Genomic DNA, 19,301 nt, shown 5'->3' with positions numbered 1-19,301 from the left:
TTCAATCTTTCAAGCATGTGTTTTGTTTGTGTTCCTGGATGTTTAGTTGCATTTCTCTGCTTAGTTTGAATTTCTTTGTTTTACAGCAAATTACATGATCTGTTCATTTATATTGGTAATATTAATTTCAATTTAAGATTCTTACTTGTTTATGAGTTAATGTTGTTTATCACAGTTAAATAGAATATCACCAGAGAAACTGTTCACTTTAATAAGATTTGATAAATGGACATGGAATGAAAACTGTCCACTTAACCCATAAAGAGGTTATAAATGTGGAATGTGTCACAGAGACAACAACCCGACCAAAGAGCAGAAAACAGCCAAAGGCCATTAATGTATTTATGAATATTATTACTAAAATTACAGTTTGTAACATGACCAGTAAAGATGTTGATGATCTAAAATAATGGATACTTTACGTGTTGATCATTTTATTAAGGCGGACTTTGGCTTCTATTTCTGTTAATAATGAACATGAACACACTAAGCTTTAAATACACGACATGATTGATGACTTGATAGGTGTTAACAGCTTGGTCATTGCTATTTATGAGGAGGTGGATGGGGATAATTAATTTCTTTAGTTTTTTAGACCATTGTCTCTATTTTTTTTTATCTTGTCCATTATTCTCTTTTCATTATTTTACAGACCCCAATTATTCTCTATTCTTTATTGTTTTGTCTCCTTTTCTCTATTCTTTATTTTTCAACCATTTATTCTGCAATTTTTGTTTATTATTCTTTATCCTATAAACCCAATCCAGACCCTCATGTATGACATCATGAACAACTTTACAGGATGCGTACACTTGTTTGTTTCGTGTACAATGTCAATGAACTGTTTCTGCTCAAGTGTCTTAGTAATTAATACGCTGAATCTATAATTGAAAATTTGACGTCATCGTAAGCAGTTAGTGTATAGTTTATTGACCGAACATGTGATGTCCCATGTACTCAATGTACGTAAAACACTGAGCATTCATCAAAAACACTCAAAACATTCTTACACGTCGCTAACAAACAAAACGTAACGTCACATTGAATTGGTCAATGATACAAATGGAACAAAAATCGCATTGCGCACGTTAGTTCACACGGTTGACCGACAATTGATTATTCTGCATGCATGATACTTAACAATAAAGTCAATTGAATGCAGGTCAATTTTGTGTGAAGCTTTTTCGTTGCTGATTTCAAAGAGTGTGGTCGAAATGTAACACTGACGAGAATTGTTTCATCTCCTTTGTGCAACGAAAAAATATCATGAAAAATATAAGAATAAATGTACTAGTGATGAGATTTTCGATGGGGGTTCTTTCATGTTGTTTATTTTAAGGCCAAATTTTCTATTCTTCTATTTTATTCAATTCAGTTATTCTCTATTCTTTATAGTTATCCCCACCCTCAATATTCTCAATTCTGTCTTTGTTTGCCCATTTTTTACTTCTTCTTTTTTTGCCATCCGTCCGTCTCTAATATGTAAACCCCATGACATGTCATGTAGAATTGACATGTGGTAGTAAATAAGTAACACTTCAACATTTCGCTATTAATTTTAATGAATTGCAAATTCTCTTTTAATTTTCATTCTGCAATGAACCCAAATTCTTCTAATGCTCCCAAGTTGTTATCTTGTAAAATAAGATTTCATTGTTATGCCGTGATTAATGATGCATACGCATTTATTTTATTTTTAAACGAAGTAGAATAATACGGAGTAAAATACACAACATCGGAAAAGAGTATGAATAGAGCAAATAATACGGTGTAAAAACACACCATTGGAATAATGTATTAATAGTGCAAAATATACGGATGAAGAGCGCAAATAATACGGATTGACTGCTTTTCAATTTCGATAAACATTCAGACCGAGAGACAAAATTGAAGTAGTTCATATTAACAGAAGCTGAATCAAATATACATTTTGAGATGTGTCATCATAGCTGCTATCTCGACAGAGTTAGTTATATAAAAAAAATAACTTTTAATTAAATCAAGTATTCTGTGCGGGATTGAAAATTTATTAGAGTCAGATTATACCCGTGAAATTGATTAATTAAGATTTGTACTTTTAATTTTTCCTATATATTGTACGTTTCAAAAGATAATTTGTTAGCAATAATTGTTATCTTATTGTACCACTTACAAAATCAATCACAAACAAAGCTCAAGTATCGGAAACCTGTATATCACGATTGATATTCAAATGACTTATTAAACATCCCGTCGCCTTATCAATATCCGTAGTAATACACCTCCACTCAGACTATAAAACATATGTACCTCTCTCTCGACTCAGACCAAAACAAGATGAAGATATCAGTTATCTTAGTTGTCTGTATGATTGTGTCTGTGTCTGGACATTGGAGTTGGGGGAGAAGACGTACGTATATACATTACAAAAGATAGTTATGTGGCTCACAATATTTCAGAGTTTTACTTCATATTTATCTAATTATAATAGCTAATTTTGTAAAGTTGTGGTCGATCGATCAACTGTTGTCGTTTAAGATGAACATTTTAGATTGAAAGATATTTATACCTTATTATTCGCGTGTACGCTAGATCGATTATATTTTATTTTAAGAATTATTATACTAGTACTATGAAATTATCTATGGACCTTTTCGTTGATATTCATTATTTTTATTTTTATTTATCTTCATTTACGATTTTAAATAGGCCTTTATCATATCAATGTTCTACAGAAATTGTTGGACAAGCAATTACCTGTCGGTGGAAAAATTTGTATATAGCTACCCAATGCCCAATAAGTTAAAAAAAAAAAAAGACATCTAGATGTTCACAAAATACCATTATCTGAATCGTTTGAAATCCAAGCTACATGGAATGAATTCAAAAGAGACTATTACATGTGTTATAGTTATTGCACAATTAAGTTAGTACATGTTAGTTATACTGCACAGCTTAGGTGACCATACTTGACCCGAAAGACGTCAAGAGTTAAAAAATAATTCATAAAAAGACAGACGACATTAAGAAATGTTGAAAATTATTTACGAGGTTATGTTCCAGAAACTTGTTTATAAATGAAATGAATGGAACTTTCAATTAAAGACTTCACGTTAGATCAATAATTTAGTAATAGTTTTATGCTCAAAGTTTCATTTACATAGCATACTATCTTTTGAAATTATCGAGGCTTCTGTTTAATAGGAAGAATTGTACTAAGCACTTGAGTTCACGATAACTTTTGACAAGAATATTTTTACTCAAATCTAGATGGGTACATGTTTTTTCCTAAACTGCCTAATATGTCCCATGGAAACATCAAACAACAGCCTAGTCATTTATCTAAAACAGCAATTTTATGGGTTTTTTTTCTTTTTAATTCATTTACATTAATTTATAGTCATAGATTGTGTGCGTAGATTTCAAAGATCTGACCACTCTAATGGATAGTTGTCTCATTGGTAATTCTATCACATCTTATTTTTATATTATGCCTTTAAGGACATTGGTAGCATTATAAAATAAGGAGATGTGATATGATTGCCAATGAGACAATTTTCTAACAGAGTCCAACTAATCGATATAAGCAATTAACGTAGATCACCGTACGACCTTCAACAATGAGCAAAACCAATACCGTAAAGTAAGCTATAAAAGGTTTCGACATCACAAAATAAAAGAAAAAATCAAACAAAAGTTCCAACGGTCTGATTTATGACAAAACAAAATGCGAAAAACTGATATCACAGACAACAAACAATGAACAAACGTATGAAGGTTTGCTTTAAATCAATATCGAACACTTCGCCCTTCATGATAATACAAGGTAAATGTACTTTTCCAGGACCAAAACCGAAACCTGATTGTACTTTACCAGTAGACTCAGGCAAATGTTTCTTCTGGATGAGACGTTGGTTCTTTAATACTGAAACCGGAACATGCGAGAGATTCCGGTATAAAGGATGCCGTGGAAACTCAAATCGATTCAAATCTTTACAACAATGCAGAGATACATGTAAGTAACAGATATGGTTTTTTTTTCACATTATGGTCCATTTCTATGTATGTTGGCGTTTGGTTTTGTTGCAGTTCATTGTTTCTGTTGTTCCGTTGTTTTCCTCTTATAGTTGACGTGTTTCCCTCAGTTTTAGTTTGTAACCCGGATTTTTTTTCTCTCAATCGATTTATGACTTTTGAACAGCGGTATACTACTGTTGCCTTTATTTATTATATATGTTTTTTGTAGAAGGTGAGAGAATTGGGGAAGAAGGTGGGTGCTGAAATTAATACTATTATTTCTTTTCTTATAAACACAATGAAACAGGAAGTTTTAGATGTATACTGAATAACTCAACATTGAATTATTTACTAAAATGATTTGGCATATCAATATATGATTATATATAAACACGTTCAATGTGAATAACTTATGACAAGTATGTAGAGGCAGATTTGTATTAAAATACTATATCAAGGATGAAAAAGAAAAAAGGAATTTAAATTTTCAGCTTGGAGCACTTGATTTCGATTCCGTTTTTTATATTAACAAAAATGAATTTGAATGTTGTCTGCTGCCGTTCACGTTTCCGAGTGACTTGTAATTTTGTCTTTTTGGCATTATATTATCTTAAGCTTTATTGTGAGAGTACATATTATTTGTTCTGGACATACAGATGATTTTCGAATGGTATTATTTGCTTAGTTCATCTTTAAACTGTCTGTAAACATTGAAGTAAACTTTTTAATTCTCCGACATCACTAGTAGAACGAGATCTTCAGAAACATTACTTCGCCTTACACCGTCCTTTGACTCCTTATTATCCCTAATTTCTCTCATAGATATACCAATACATTACTTTCTCATTATTTCTTGAAACATGATAGTACGACACAGGTTCCAACTCAGTCTTTATTCTTCTATGTTGTGTTTTGTGTTCTGTTGTTTGTCTTTTGGTCTATTTCGGTTTTTTTTTTCATGGCGTTGTCAGTTTATTGTCAACTTATAAGTTTGAATGTCCCTTTGGTATATTTCGCCTCTCTCTCTCTCTCTCTCTCTCTCTCTCGTAAATTAAGACAACCTCTCATAATTTGTCTAATAGACAAAGTATTTTACTCATTAATCTAAGGACAATTTAAAATACGTTTCTTTGCTTTTACTTATTAACCCGCTGTTTTATTGTTTGAACAAGGCGATGCCTTACGTCTTACTCCTGACAATGACAACCACTAACTAACTCAACACGTCGGGTCTCACAAGGGGAACAGGATCTGCTTACCCTTCCAGAGCACATGAAGTCATCCCCGGTTTGTGTTGTGGCTCGTGTTGCTCCATCTAAAGTTTTCTATGGTGTGTTTTGTACACTGTTTTTCATTGGTATTTTTTCGTTTTTTTGCCATTGCGTTGTCAGTTTATTTTCAATTTATGAGTTTATCCCTAAAGTATCGTTTGCCTCTCATTTTCAAACACTTATACCAGTATTGTTTGAAACGTTATAAATGGTTTACCTGACTATTATTTGAAAAACAGTACATGTATTTAACAATTAGTTTTTATTGTTCAGGTGATGGACAAACCGACATGAGTAGTAATGGACGCATGACACCAAATATGGGTGGAGGAGGTGGCTGGTACACAAAAACTTCTACAATGATGCCATCTGGCGGAAACGGAGGAAATGGAGGGAATGGCGGGAACGGCGGAGATAGTGGTTCTGGTGACGGAGGTAATGGTGGAAGCGGTGGAAACGGTGGAGATGGCGGTTTTGGTAACGGTGGTGATGGGGGAGGCGGTGGAAATGGCGGAAATGGTGGTGGCAGTGATGGTGGTGGAAACGGTGGAAACGGAGGTAATGGTGGAAATGGTGGAAATGGTGGAGGAAATGGTGGTGGTGGAGGAGATGGCGGAAACGGTGGTGGTATGGATGAGATGCCTAATGGCCAAACACCATCACCAGCGTGATTATATGGCCTTGACTATTAATATCAGATTTTCGGCAATTTCTTAAGTATTCGTGTAATGAAAAGAAATTGTGTAATAATTCATATAAACAATATGATGTGCATACTTAAGATGGATAATTTGACTGCCAAACATTTTCATTACCATTATATGTGTGCTTTTTGTCGTATAAAATTTATTGAATTAAATCAATGCAACATTTTTGCATCGTTCAAATGTATCTTTTTCGCACAATATGTGATAGCCTGTCGAACGGATTTGCTTGGCATTTCACAATATAAACATGAACTGCCCATCAAATTTTTTTAAACCAAATTTACCTCAATGCTTTTCAAAAATAAACCTTGTGTCAAAATACCATCACCTTTAATATTTACAGACTGTTGACTTGCAATATCATTTGCATGGAAAAAGCAATGTTCTTTTACCTCGATTGATATTTAGGATGGAAACGATATCAAAATACTAGGTTCATGTTAGATTAAAAAGTTATTCCATTCAACGAAGATCACTCAGTTGTTTTATAGGACTAGTTGTAATAAAATGTCTACTCAAAAAAAATTTATGTATGCAGTAATGGTCACGCCCACTTTTTGGGGTATAAAATACCAAGTAATTTAGCTGCAAAATAATTCAAGGAGAGATGTATAACTATTACCATTAGGTACTTAAGATTTTCTGCAAGTTCGAAGATAATCCCGCCATAGGTTTAGAAGAATAACAGATTTTAAATACGAACGCCAAAACGAACAAACATGATCATCATTGAATAGCTCCCCCACTCGCATTGTTAATCGTTGTTTTCATATGATCATTAGACTTGGCAAAAACACCTTTCTCGGTCATTTGGTACCGATACAAAACGGCATAGGGGAGAAAAGAGGGAAAAAGATATGAACAGTTATCCTATCAAAAATAAGAATTTGAAGAACAACAGACAATACTATGCATATAACAAACAAAAAAAAGCACGAAACTCCTTTTCACAATGGCACCTTAGGTTTATATTGGATTTCTAACAGTTTAGTATCAAGTTAATAATAAAAGAACAATGTCATTTTGGTCTCCTGTGGATAGTTGTCTCATTGGAAATCATACCACATTTTATTATTTTTATAAATACCTAACTAATAGGGTAAGTGTCTGTCTTTTTTTTTTGTGTGTGTGTGTGTGTGTTTTTTTTTAAATAAGTCAACGCCTATGAAGCTATGCAGTGTATTACCGCCTACATGAACATTTTTTTTCATTATGCTGAACGCTTGATCTTTTTTTTGGTAACAAAGGGTCTAAAGACGGGTACAACTAGTGGAACGGGAAATGTTCACTATGATAATATTAAACGATACCATTTGTTTTCATCAGATTTCGACACATAATGTGTTTTCAGTGATGCTAGAAGTAGTTTTATACAATGAACAAACCCCTTTTTGCCACAAAATAGACCATAATTTAAAAATGAATACATAATTGTACGTTCATGTAATATCATGGCAAATTTTACAAATGGTCGTCTATAACAAGAGTTATTATTACATACATTGTTATTTTTATGTTGTATAACACTGTATAATACCTTTATTTACCCAAACGAAATAAAAGACTCTTCTCGACCTGTCCCATTAGTACGTATAGTATGTGTCTAAAAGCAAATATAGAAATGTTGGGAGAACTGTTAAAAAAATACATTACATATCTCAATGAGAATAACATATATATTGATATATAAAGCATTTTTTCCACCTTTTAGTCATATTTTGCTTTTAATTGAATGGTTTAATGCGCATGTCACGTGTTTCTACAATAATTTACATCAGGGACAAACAAATAGGTGATCCTACTATAATACCTAATATAAACAAAATTTGAGAGCATACAATGTAAGTTACAAATAGATCATACGCAACCGGTAAGACCGACTTTGCATAAGGAATTAGTAACCGTGAGCTGTGTTAGTAAAATGCAAGAATTTATGAACAGGGAATCTCACACTAAATCTTTAAGGGCGTTGGACATTTCATCGAAAAATTCTAAGCTACCAACGAAAATTTCAGCAACGATATTTTAGCTCAATTTAGTACATGATGTATTCCATTCACACATACCGATACATTGGTTACAAAGCTAGTGGTACCTCAGGAACCGACAGTTCAAGAACATCAGTAAATAAGCAAACAATAAGGTGTGATACAGAACTCTGTTAACACGACCTGTACAACCGTTCCGCGAATATCAATCCGGCTCGCGTAATAGTTTGGCACATGATGTACAATAATGATTAATTGTCGCTTGCTAAATTGATTTACTGTTTCTTACTTAAACACTGTGTATCATCGCCACCGGAAATTGGGTACTAACGAAGCTGAGAGAAATGGAAAAAAAAAGTAAACAAGGTAAGAATTCATTCAATTTAAAGCATTTCCACTGATTTGACGAGGGTACCGCTTAAGAAATGATTTTCTGATATATAATTCTTTAAATTATTAGGCCGATAAGTACAAAATTAAGACAAGATTTTGTGTTATACTCAAGAACTTGCCACTTAGTACCTGAAAATTTCGATGTCGATCGTCCTCTGTCGCCCCATTGGCAAGATATTCAACTGTTTTTCATTATTTTTCCAGACACTTTTTTAGATTATTATAGTTTGGCATCATATTTACTGAAATATGTTGTCAAAATGAACGTTTTTAAAGAATATAGACCATAAAAAATAAAGTCTAGGGTACGGCAACTTGCTCATGTTGACAAATTTACTGTTTGGCAACTTGTTTTCAACTGTATGGCAACTTGCTAATTTCAAAATATTTATTTGCCGTCTTTTTAAAGAAAAGTATTAGGTTCAAATATCTGAATATGCATTTGATAAAAATACAATTCGCTTGACACCATTTAAGATGTATACACAATATAAGGCTTGAACACAGTCCTATTACATCTTTTACATACCTGATGTATACAATATGAATACGGCATATACAAAAGCTGGCAAATGTTGTAACTTTCGGAAAGGCATGTCACTGTTTTATTGACCTGTTGTTCTGCCCTGACGTAGCGTTAAATGTTACCCATGCCCGTCCGTCCAGAAAGTCCCAATAATTGGTTTCCGTTCTCTAACTTTCGTATGCCTTAAACAAATGTTTTAAAACTTACACTAAATGCTTATCGCCACAAAACACAGATCAAGTTATAAACTGGGTAGCGTCACTGTTACCGTTCTTGAGTTATGCCCTTTTATAAATGAAAACAAGCTAAAGCTTTCGTTTCTGTTCTCAAACTTTATATTGCCTCAACTAAATGTTTTAACCATACAACATTAGTCAGCATTTGCATATAAGTGATGAACATTTCGGGGATGGGTTGTGGGTGGAGGGAAGGAAGGAGGTAATGGCAGGAGAATTTTTCCGCATTGAATATTTAGAACCATTAAGTGAAAGAATTCTCTTTCAACTTTCAGATAAAATGAAATATAAATGAATTATCATTCTCTGTAAAAAAAAAAAAAATGTTGTATTGCTACACCACGGCACCATGTTAAGGGAGGTTTGAGTGCTCACAAACATGTTAAAGCCCGCCTCAATATATATGTGTTTGTCCCTGGTTAGGAACATGTCATATAGCGGCTGTCGTAAGTTGCTGCCTGACATATTTGTTTATGATTTTGTCATAAATCAGGCAATTTTGATACGGTATGGGTTTTGTTCATTGTGAAGTGTATAGTAACCAATAGTTGGTCAAATCTATTTCATTTGGTCTTTGTTTGAAAGTCCTCTCAGTGAAAACCATTCCACGTCTCCTTTTTCAATTAATGTTATTTTCTTATTTGTAAAAGGCAGATACAGCCAATATCTAAAAAAATACTTCATCTCTATATAGTAAGAAATGAACAAGCTCGGTGGCTAACACTGTTTAAATTTAAAAAAAATATTAACCTCAGATTAATCTTTTTTGGAAAGAATGAAAGAAGAATCCGATACAAGGGATACAAATCCGGCTATGGCTACGACATAAACTATTTATATAAACTTTCTACTTGAGAATAAAGATGACCTTGTATGAGGTTTATTTTGGTTGTCATCTTAAAATTATATACTTATTAATACAATTCACAAAAGCTAGCATCTTCGACTTGTAAGTTTAAAGAATCATAATGAAATAACATCTAATAAGGACAGTTTGAAATATTTTTGAATCCTGATGGTGCATACTCATAAATTCTTTTGGAAAAATCCACGTAAATTTAAATGTTGATTTGATAGCATTCATTTATTTATTTGCCCTCGTAAACAGTTTTGTTAAAATACCGAAATCGGTAAATTCTTGTCGTGAACGAATAAGTCGGGTACACCTTTTTACATTCAGGCGTGCTTAAGTTGCACTTTTTTCTTCTTATTAAGAAAAATGATTTTAATTTTAGCATTTATCTAAAGATTAGATTATTTACACACACACAAAAATAGGGCTTACTGTTGATTTTGAAACTCTATGAATTCACATTTATATTCAACCAAACAGATAGGCCGAGATCCATACCTTTATAAGTTTCAAAACAGAGAAGGTGTGTTTGAAAACAAATAATCACGTACTGCTATATCTTTTAAGGCAAATGCAAGTCTTACTTGTATTAATTACATAATTTTAATTGGCACAATATTCACATTATAATTTACTGAGTAATATTATACATAGTAATCATGAAAATGTACGACTGTAACAATGAAAATTCGGACGAATACACGCCTTTTCACTACCCCTCCATCTACTCATTTAAGTTTAGGCCAAACAGCCTTTAGTTAGCAACAGCTTTTTATTTTTTTTCCCCTGTAAATAAAAAGATTGATTGAATTTACTTAAACTAAAAAAAAAAATACAATCTTATTTTCAATAAGAAACAAGAAAATTAATTCGAAACACAATTCATGATTTATTTCTCCTAATTTTCAATGAAAACAAAGTATTTTCTTCACTTTTCTTTTAATAAATTATTCATTTCAGAAATTTAAAAAATAAACAATAAACAATGTTGAAGACCGTACCTTGACCTATAATGGTTTACTTTTATAAATTGTGACTTGGATGGAGAGTTGTCTCATTGGCACTCATACCACATCTTCCTATATCTATTTAACCCAGCACATTCTTTATGTGTCTGTCCGAAGCCACGAGCCTGTAGTTTGGTGGTTGTCGTTGGTTCATCTCTATCATATTTGTTATTTTTCGTTAATTGTTTTGTTATGAGTTAGGCCGTTAGTTTTCTTGTTGAATCCTTCCACAATTTTCATGTCGGGGCTTTTTATAGCCGACTGTAAGGTACGATTTTTCGTTGTTGAAGGCCAAACGATAGCATATAATTGCTTACATACACTTTATTTGACCCTGGTGGATAGTTATCTTATTTGCAATCATACAACATCTCCACTGTTTATATTTAAAAAAAAAAGAACAGCGCCAACAAAAGATGAATGGTCGTTTTTTTTTTATTGAACTTACAAAATTTCACCCTGACAACAAATAAGACAACAGTCGTTAGTATTTTAACGATATATGAATGTATTTAGGATAATATGGTTGAAAAAAAAAACTTTTTATCTTTAAAAACAAAAAGTCAAATAGAAGTACGCAACGACGACTTCTGAACGAAATTAACGGCATATATTTTATAATATTTGATAAGTAGTTTATTTTGTATATTTGTAAGCCGGTAAAGCTTTGATACAGCCAAAATTTCGTCACTTGATATTATCTAAACAGTAATTAATTTCATCTTTAAATTACAATATATTGCAAGACGCCGTACAGACAAAAGTTGTTATTTTGCAATTCGCCGTACAACGTCCTGCAATTCGCCGTACAATAAACAAACAATGTTTTGGTCCATATTCTTTAAAAACACCTTTATGACAGATCTCAGTCAATATGATGTCACACTATCGTAATCTAAAAACGTGTCTGGAAAAATAATGAAAAACAGTTGAATATCTTGCCAATGGGGCGACAGAGGACAATCGACCTCGAAATTTTCAGGTACTAAGTGGCAAGCTTTGGAGTATAACACAAAATCTTGTCTTAATTTTGTACTTATCGGCCTAATAATTTAAAGAATTATATATCAGAAAATCATTTCTTAAGCGGTACCCTCGTCAAATCAGTAGAAATGCTTTAAATTGAATGAATTCTTACTTGTTTACTTTTTTTTTCCATTTCTCTCAGCTTCGTTAGTACCCAATTTCCGGTGGCGATGATACACAGTGTTAAACAAACATGGTGTAATCATCAATTTATTAATGTTATAATTAATGTGTGTTTAGTGAACAAAAGTTGTGGAAGGCCGTACGGTGACATATAGTTGTTAATATAGGTGTCATTTGGTCTCTTATGGAGAATTTTCTCATTGGCAATCATACCACATCTTCTTATTTTTATAAAAGGTATCATATCACATATGTCAAGCTTAGACAGCTTTACAGCACAATGACTTGAGTGTATAGGTAAAGGTAATATCTTCGGTAAGCTTGCTTTGCTAGCTGAACCTTGAAATCATTATAAGTTAAGGTACTACCTTCTTTTTGGGCAGAGTCAATTAGTATAGTTTAGTAGAGAACCAATCAAAAGTAAGGACAGTGCATTAACAGTGTGAAACCAGTTTAGAAATATGTATTCAATCTTAATTTTCAATTATAAGCTAACTCACAAACATGTTGTAGGTGTGTTTGATTTGTAAATTTCATTCAAATCGAAACAATACAATACCATTTTTACAACAGCATGGTGAGAGGAACGGTGACATCTCAAAGATGACCCGACTAAGTTTATTTTTACACCTTCTGTAGCACTTCCCCCAAAAATACACATAATAATAAAAGATTATGATATCCTTACATAAATAATAAGGATATGAAAAGTTTTTTTTAATTGATTAAATCACTATGTTATATAAAATTACACATGTAAACAATCTATAATTATCAATGAACAGATGTAATTGATTGAAATAAAATTGACAAATCAAACACACCTACAACATGTACAACTTGATAACATATTTTTGAACTAACTTGTAAAACTGGTTTCACAATATTATATTATTCCTAATTTTGATTGATTCTTGGCTTAACTATTGACTTCGCCCAAAAGAAGGTAGTACCTTAGCTAAAGATGATTTCATTTTTTTACCTACAAACTCAAGTCAATGTGCTGTAACTATTCTTTTTCGGTCCCATTTGGTCATATATATATCAATCTCTGACCTTCAAATGTTTGGTTTAAGCGTTTATGATAAAGGTAAATCCATAAAAGCTTTCGCACAAAATATATAAAAGTGTGTAATTTTTATTTATAAGAAAATGTGTATAAATGGCTGATATTTTTGTTCGAGCATATTGTTTTTCTTAAATTGTAACATTTCATACCGATATAACATGTTACTTTTATTATTCTTCCCTTAGTTTATTTATTTTGTATTTACATTGTATCATAGGTCAAATTTCTTTGTTCAGTGTTTGTTCACTGGTGTTAATATGTCCTTTGATTGAGTTAAGCTATTTCAGTTGATATTTTATAGTGTGTCTTTCTATGTTGTGATGTTACACTATTGTTTCAGAAAAAGGGTGAAGGTTTGGTACCATTAAAACGTTTAAACCCGCTGCATTTGTTTGCACCTGTCCTAAGTCAGGAATCTGATGTTCAGTAGTTGTCGTTTGTTGATGTGGTTCATAAGTGTTTCTCGTTTCTCGTTTTTTATATAGATTAGACCGTTGGTTTTCCCGTTTGAATGGTTTTACACTAGTAAATTTTGGGGCCCTTTATAGCTTACTGTTCGGTGTGAGCCAAGGCTCCGTGTTGAAGACCGTACTGTGACCTATAATGGTTTACTTTTATAAATTTTGACTTGGATGGAGAGTTGTCTCATTGGCACTCATACCACATCTTCTTATATCTATATAAATATAAGTGGGACTACAGAAGATTTGCCATAAACAAAAATACGGTAAAGGACAAACACATGCATATTCAAAATCCCAAGGTTGATAAAACCCTCCTGAGTTTGAATATTGAATGGTTTAGGTAAAATATATAAAGAGGGTTGGTCGCCCGCTAACATGTTTAACCCCGCCACATTCTGTATGTGTGCCTGTCCAAAGTCAGGAGACTGTATTCAGTGGATTTCGATCGTTGCTGTATATCATATTGGTTTTCGTTCATTGTTTTTCATTTTACATAAATCAGGCTTTAAGTTTCTCGTTTGAATTGTTCTACATTTTTCATTTCTGGGTCTTTTATAGCTGATTATGTGGTATGGGTTTTTTTTTTAATGTTGAAGGTCGTACGATGACCTATAGTTGTTAACTTCTATGTCGTTTGGTCTCTAATTAAGAGTTGTCTCATTGGCAACTATTTCACATCTTTTTTATTTTTATATTAAGGAGTTTACATTGTTGTTTGCATATATCCATGTATTAATCCAAATGCTACTGTAAATACAACAATGCACATTTTTATTTTTATGTACAGTTTTTCATTGATAAAGAACATCATTAACTATCCCATAATTTACATGTGTAAGTAAACACGTAGCTTTTTCTTTCAATATAATTTTGGTTAAGGTTATGTGCTTGTTGTCATGGCTTTTTGTTTGTTTGCTTCTGTTATTCTTTGTTTGATGGAGTGGGGTTATGTGCCAAATTTACCAACATTGCAGTTTTTATCCACCTTTAGAACGAGACTAAGTGCGTCATAATGGTACACACAAGACGTATGTGTAGACGCAATAACCAAATTGACTATTTTAGATATTACTTAATTGATTTCAGCGGGTATTGGATACTCTGTAGTTCTGAATGTAAATTGAATTGCTAAAAGCTATTATCTTTTTTACACAATATTTGTCAAAACTACATGTATGTTTAAATACTGATTAGTTAAATGTATACCGCCATGCAGAACTTTACAGGATGTATACACTTTGCTTGTTGTGTTCGTGGTAAATTGTGATGTACTGTTTATTGTCAAGTATCATTGTATTGAAAACACGGGGTCTGTTGTCAATCCGACGTCACATTTGTGATCGCAATATAAAGCTCCATGCACTAAATTTTCTGTATAATATTTTTATGCCCCCGCAACTGAAAATTTGGGGAAATATTGTTTTACCCCTGTCCGTCCGTCCGTTCGTCCGATTATGGGTTTATAGTTATTCCAGACAACTCCTCCTACAGTTTGAATGCTAGGAAGTTTTCACTTTGCTGGCTGTTTGTACATTATATATTGAAGGTGTGCATGTGGTCAGGGTTTTGATTTTTATTAATATCTGCTCTTTTAGGAGATAGTTGAACTTTGTCATTTTTGGAGTATATACCTGCATGCGAGGTGTATAGCGTTTCCGGATAACTCCTCCTACGGTTTAAATGCTAGGAAGTTTTTACTTTGCTGGCTGTTTGTACATATATCGAAAGTGTGCATGTGGTTAGGGTTTTGATTTTAATTAATACCTGCTCTTTTGGGTGATAGTTGAACTTTGTCTTTTTTGGAGTATATACTTGCATAAGAGGTGCATAGCGTTTTCGGATAACTCCTCCTACAGTTTGAATACTCTAGTAGGAAGTTTTCACTTTGGTGGCTATTTTTACATACATTGAAGGTGTTCATGTGGTCAGGGATTTGATTTTTATTAATATTTGTTCTTTTGGGAAATAGTTGAACTTTGTCATTTTTGGAGTGTCAGAGGTGCATAGCGTTTCCGGATAACTCCTCCTACAGTGAATCATAGACCTATGTGCTCCCATGCTCAACTTTGTGTATTTTAAAATAACTCTTTGCATATGCGGGTGGATCATTTGTGTCTCCCAGATTCAATAAATTCTCAAAGAAAGTCCTACATTGACTTTGTTATAATACAGTTACGTCAGAGTGGAGTGCGGGTACATCACTTTGTCTAGTTTTTTTATATTCGTCTGTGTGTCAATTTGTTCAATGAGGCTACAAGACGGGGAATTAATTATCAATTTTCATCTGTCAAAACCAGAATCAAAGGAGCAATGTTTTTGTTGTGGTTCTTCATCTTAAAACACATTGAGGTATATACCACGCCAATGTTGATTGTTGACATCAGTTTAATTTGAAATATTTGGTTGATATCGATTACGCTATATTCAACATTTAAGAACTCAGCTGCTGAGTAAAGTACACAATGTACAGACCGTCAACTAAATCAAATTGACAAGTGTCATACCTTACCATGACAATCTCATTGAAAAATATACACATTGAAACAACCATGGTCACATCAGGATTCGTGTTAGATAACGTGACACGAATTAATGTATTAATTTTTTAAAAAGTTATAAGAATAAGATAAATTATTCAATATTAACTTCTCAGTTATGAGTATGAGCTTTTGATTTAAAATAGTTATAAGTAACCCATGAACCTCGGTAATTTTTTTTACATTTCCTTTTTCCGTAAACGTATCAAAAGATTATATAAGTCTGTACCCAATCAGCAATCATTTTAAGTATCATTGTACAATAAAACAGTCATACTCAGAGCTTAAGTGTGGGAAATCTGTCAATGACGTTAGATAGTTAATTCATCAGAAACGCATATCGTCGCTTTACCAATATCCGTAATATTTCATATCCAACCAGACTATAAAACACCTATAACAGTCTTTCACGTTAGAGGCTTAGAGGAAAATGAAGCTTTCTATCATCTTAGCTGTCTATCTGGTTGTATCAGTTTCTGGAACCTGGAATTGGCGTAAGTATATCAATTTTAAAGGATAATTATGTGGTTCACATTATTTTTCAGAAGTCTTATACTATATTAATTTATTATCCTAAGACTACAAATTTAACTTTAAACGGTCCGTCTCATTGATTTTGCATAAACGGTTGTGTTTTTTTTAAGTTTAATCAGTTCGGGCGTTGATTAGGCTTGAATTTGGCTATATTTAGCTGTCTTTTAAATACACATACATTTGATCATTAACACTATGGGTACTATATTTTAAAAAGCTTATAATTAGGAAAAACTTGATATGTTTTGTGTCTCATGGTTTATTGAATATCAGTGGGGAATAGGTTACTTTAACAATAAAATATGTTTCCAGGACCAAAACTTTTAACCTAACTGTTCATTACCACCAGCTATCATGTCTTTCCAGGAACAACTCCTGAACCCAATTGTTCCTTACCATTAGATTTTATGTTTTTCCAGGAACAAAACCCGAACCCAATTGTTCCTTACCATCTGATTTTATGTTTTTCCAGGAACAAAACCCGAGCCCAATTGTTCCTTACCATCTAATTTTATGTTTTTCCAGGAACAAAACCCGAACCCAATTGTTCCTTACCATCAGATTTTATGTTTTTCCAGGAACAAAACCTAAACCCAATTGTTCCTTACCATCTGATTTTATGTTTTTCCAGGAACAAAATCCGAACCCAATTGTACCTTACCATCTGATTTAATGTTTTTCCAGGAACAAAACCCGAACCCAATTGTTCCTTACCATCAGATTTTATGTTTTTCCAGGAACAAAACCCGAACCCAATTGTACCTTACCATCATATTTTATGTTTTTCCAGGAACAAAACCCGAACCCAATTGTACCTTACCATCTGATTTTATGTTTTTCCAGGAACAAAAACCGAACCCAATTGTTCCTTACCATCTGATTTTATGTTTTTCCAGGAACAAAACCCGAACCCAATTGTACCTTACCATCATATTTTATGTTTTTCCAGGAACAAAACCTGAACCTAATTGTACCTTACCATCAGATTTTATTTTTTTCCAGGACCAAAACCCGAACCCAATTGTACCTTACCATCAGATTTTATGTTTTTCCAGGAACAAAACCTGAACCTAATTGTTCCTTACCATCTGATTTTATGTTTTTCCAGGAACAAAACCCGAACCCAATTGTTCCTTACCATCTGATTTTATGTTTTTCCAGGACCAAAACCTGAGCCTAATTGTTCCTTACCATCTGATTGTATGTTTTTTCCAGGACCAAAACCTGAGCCTAATTGTTCCTTACCATCTGATTGTATGTTTTTCTAGGACCAAAACCTGAACCTAATTGTACCTTACCATCAGATTTTATGTTTTTCTAGGACCAAAACCTGAACCTAATTGTTTCTTACCATCAGATTTTATGTTTTTCCAGGAACAAATCCTGAACCTAATTGTTTCTTACCATCTGATTTTATGTTTTTCCATGACCAAAACCTGAACCTAATTGTTCCTTACCATCTGATTTTATGTTTTTCCAGGAACAAAACCTGAACCTAATTGTTTCTTACCATCAGATTTTTTTTTTGCCAGGACCAAAACCTAAACCTAGTTGTACCTTACCACCAGATTCAGGAAAGTGTTCCTTCTGGTTAAGACGTTTCTACTATAACACGGCAACCGGAAGGTGCGAGGAATTCCACTACAAAGGTTGTAAGGGGAACACAAATCGTTTCAAAACTTTCAGAGAATGTAGTGACACATGTGAGTAAAAGTTTTATATCAAATTCCTTTAAGTTACTTCTTTCGTTTTATCTTCTGTTGTCACGAAATACGTGGTTGCAAAATAAACAGTAAGGTTGGCACAACAATTTCATAACCTACAATATTGTAACTATATGAATACAAATGTTTTTGATAAGTGTATCTACAAACTTATGCCCGACAGTATCTTCAACAATATATTTTACATGAGATTCACAAGGTAACAGTGTTGGAGAAGGAACTTCCTACCTTTCAATATTTTATCACAATATGTTTTGGAAGATCAACTCAATCTCATATCGATGACTATCCTTAAAAGTGAATATTGGTTTATTATAAAAATGCATTTGACCTATTGATGAATAACAGTTGAAATTGTTTTTTGCAACTCTTTGGCGTGTTGAATTAAATAAAATTTTAAAATGTTAACGTTCTGCCCATTGGACTAAACGTTTTGAAAGCACTAGACCATACATCTTTTTAATTTAGGCTGTCATCAAGGAAATAGTGGTGGAAATGGCGGAAGCGGCGGTGTTTGGAATGGTGGGAATGGGGGAAGCAGTTTGAATGGTGGAAATGGCGGAAGCGGTGGTGTTTGGAATGGTGGGAATGGGGGAAGCGGTTTGAATGGTGGAAATGGCGGAAGCGGTGGTGTTTGGAATGGTGGGAATGGCGGAAATGGCAGAAGCGGTGGTTTTTGGAATGGTAGAAATGGTAATGGGTAATGGAGGAAACTGTAAAAATCATGATATAACCACTGACCAGGTTCCGGACTATGGACGTTTGAACATAGGACAGGATCATATTCGTTTATTTGCATTCATATTTTATTCAATGTAAAACAAAAATATACAAATACTTCTATTCA

At 33.0% G+C, this 19,301-nt stretch overlaps 1 protein-coding gene across 1 annotated transcript; it reads left to right on the top strand.

The window, feature by feature from the left end:
* The first annotated feature begins 2,262 nt into the window (after positions 1–2,262).
* On the top strand, positions 2,263–19,301 carry LOC127721115 (uncharacterized). The gene is made up of 5 exons (XM_052227792.1): positions 2,263–2,389; positions 3,824–3,994; positions 5,541–5,935; positions 18,211–18,433; positions 18,923–19,301. The coding sequence occupies exons 1-5, from the start codon at positions 2,284–2,286 to the stop codon at positions 19,156–19,158; spliced, it is 1,131 nt and encodes a 376-aa protein (XP_052083752.1). The 5' UTR covers positions 2,263–2,283; the 3' UTR covers positions 19,159–19,301.

This window comes from Mytilus californianus, unplaced genomic scaffold (genome assembly GCF_021869535.1).
Source record: "Mytilus californianus isolate M0D057914Y unplaced genomic scaffold, xbMytCali1.0.p SCAF_12, whole genome shotgun sequence".
Lineage (NCBI taxonomy): Eukaryota > Metazoa > Mollusca > Bivalvia > Mytilida > Mytilidae > Mytilus > Mytilus californianus.
The sequence above is the reverse complement of the archived record's forward strand: the minus strand, read 5'-3'. Positions and strand labels throughout refer to the sequence as shown.

Coding starts and splice junctions, on each gene's coding strand:
- LOC127721115 (XM_052227792.1), top strand. CDS start 2,284: ATGTACCTCTCTCTCGACTCAGACCAAAACAAGATGAAGATATCAGTT. Junction 2,390..3,823: donor TTGGAGTTGGGGGAGAAGAC/GTACGTATATAC, acceptor GTACTTTTCCAG/GACCAAAACCGAAACCTGAT. Junction 5,936..18,210: donor GCCAAACACCATCACCAGCG/TGATTATATGGC, acceptor ATGTTTTTCCAG/GAACAAAACCTGAACCTAAT.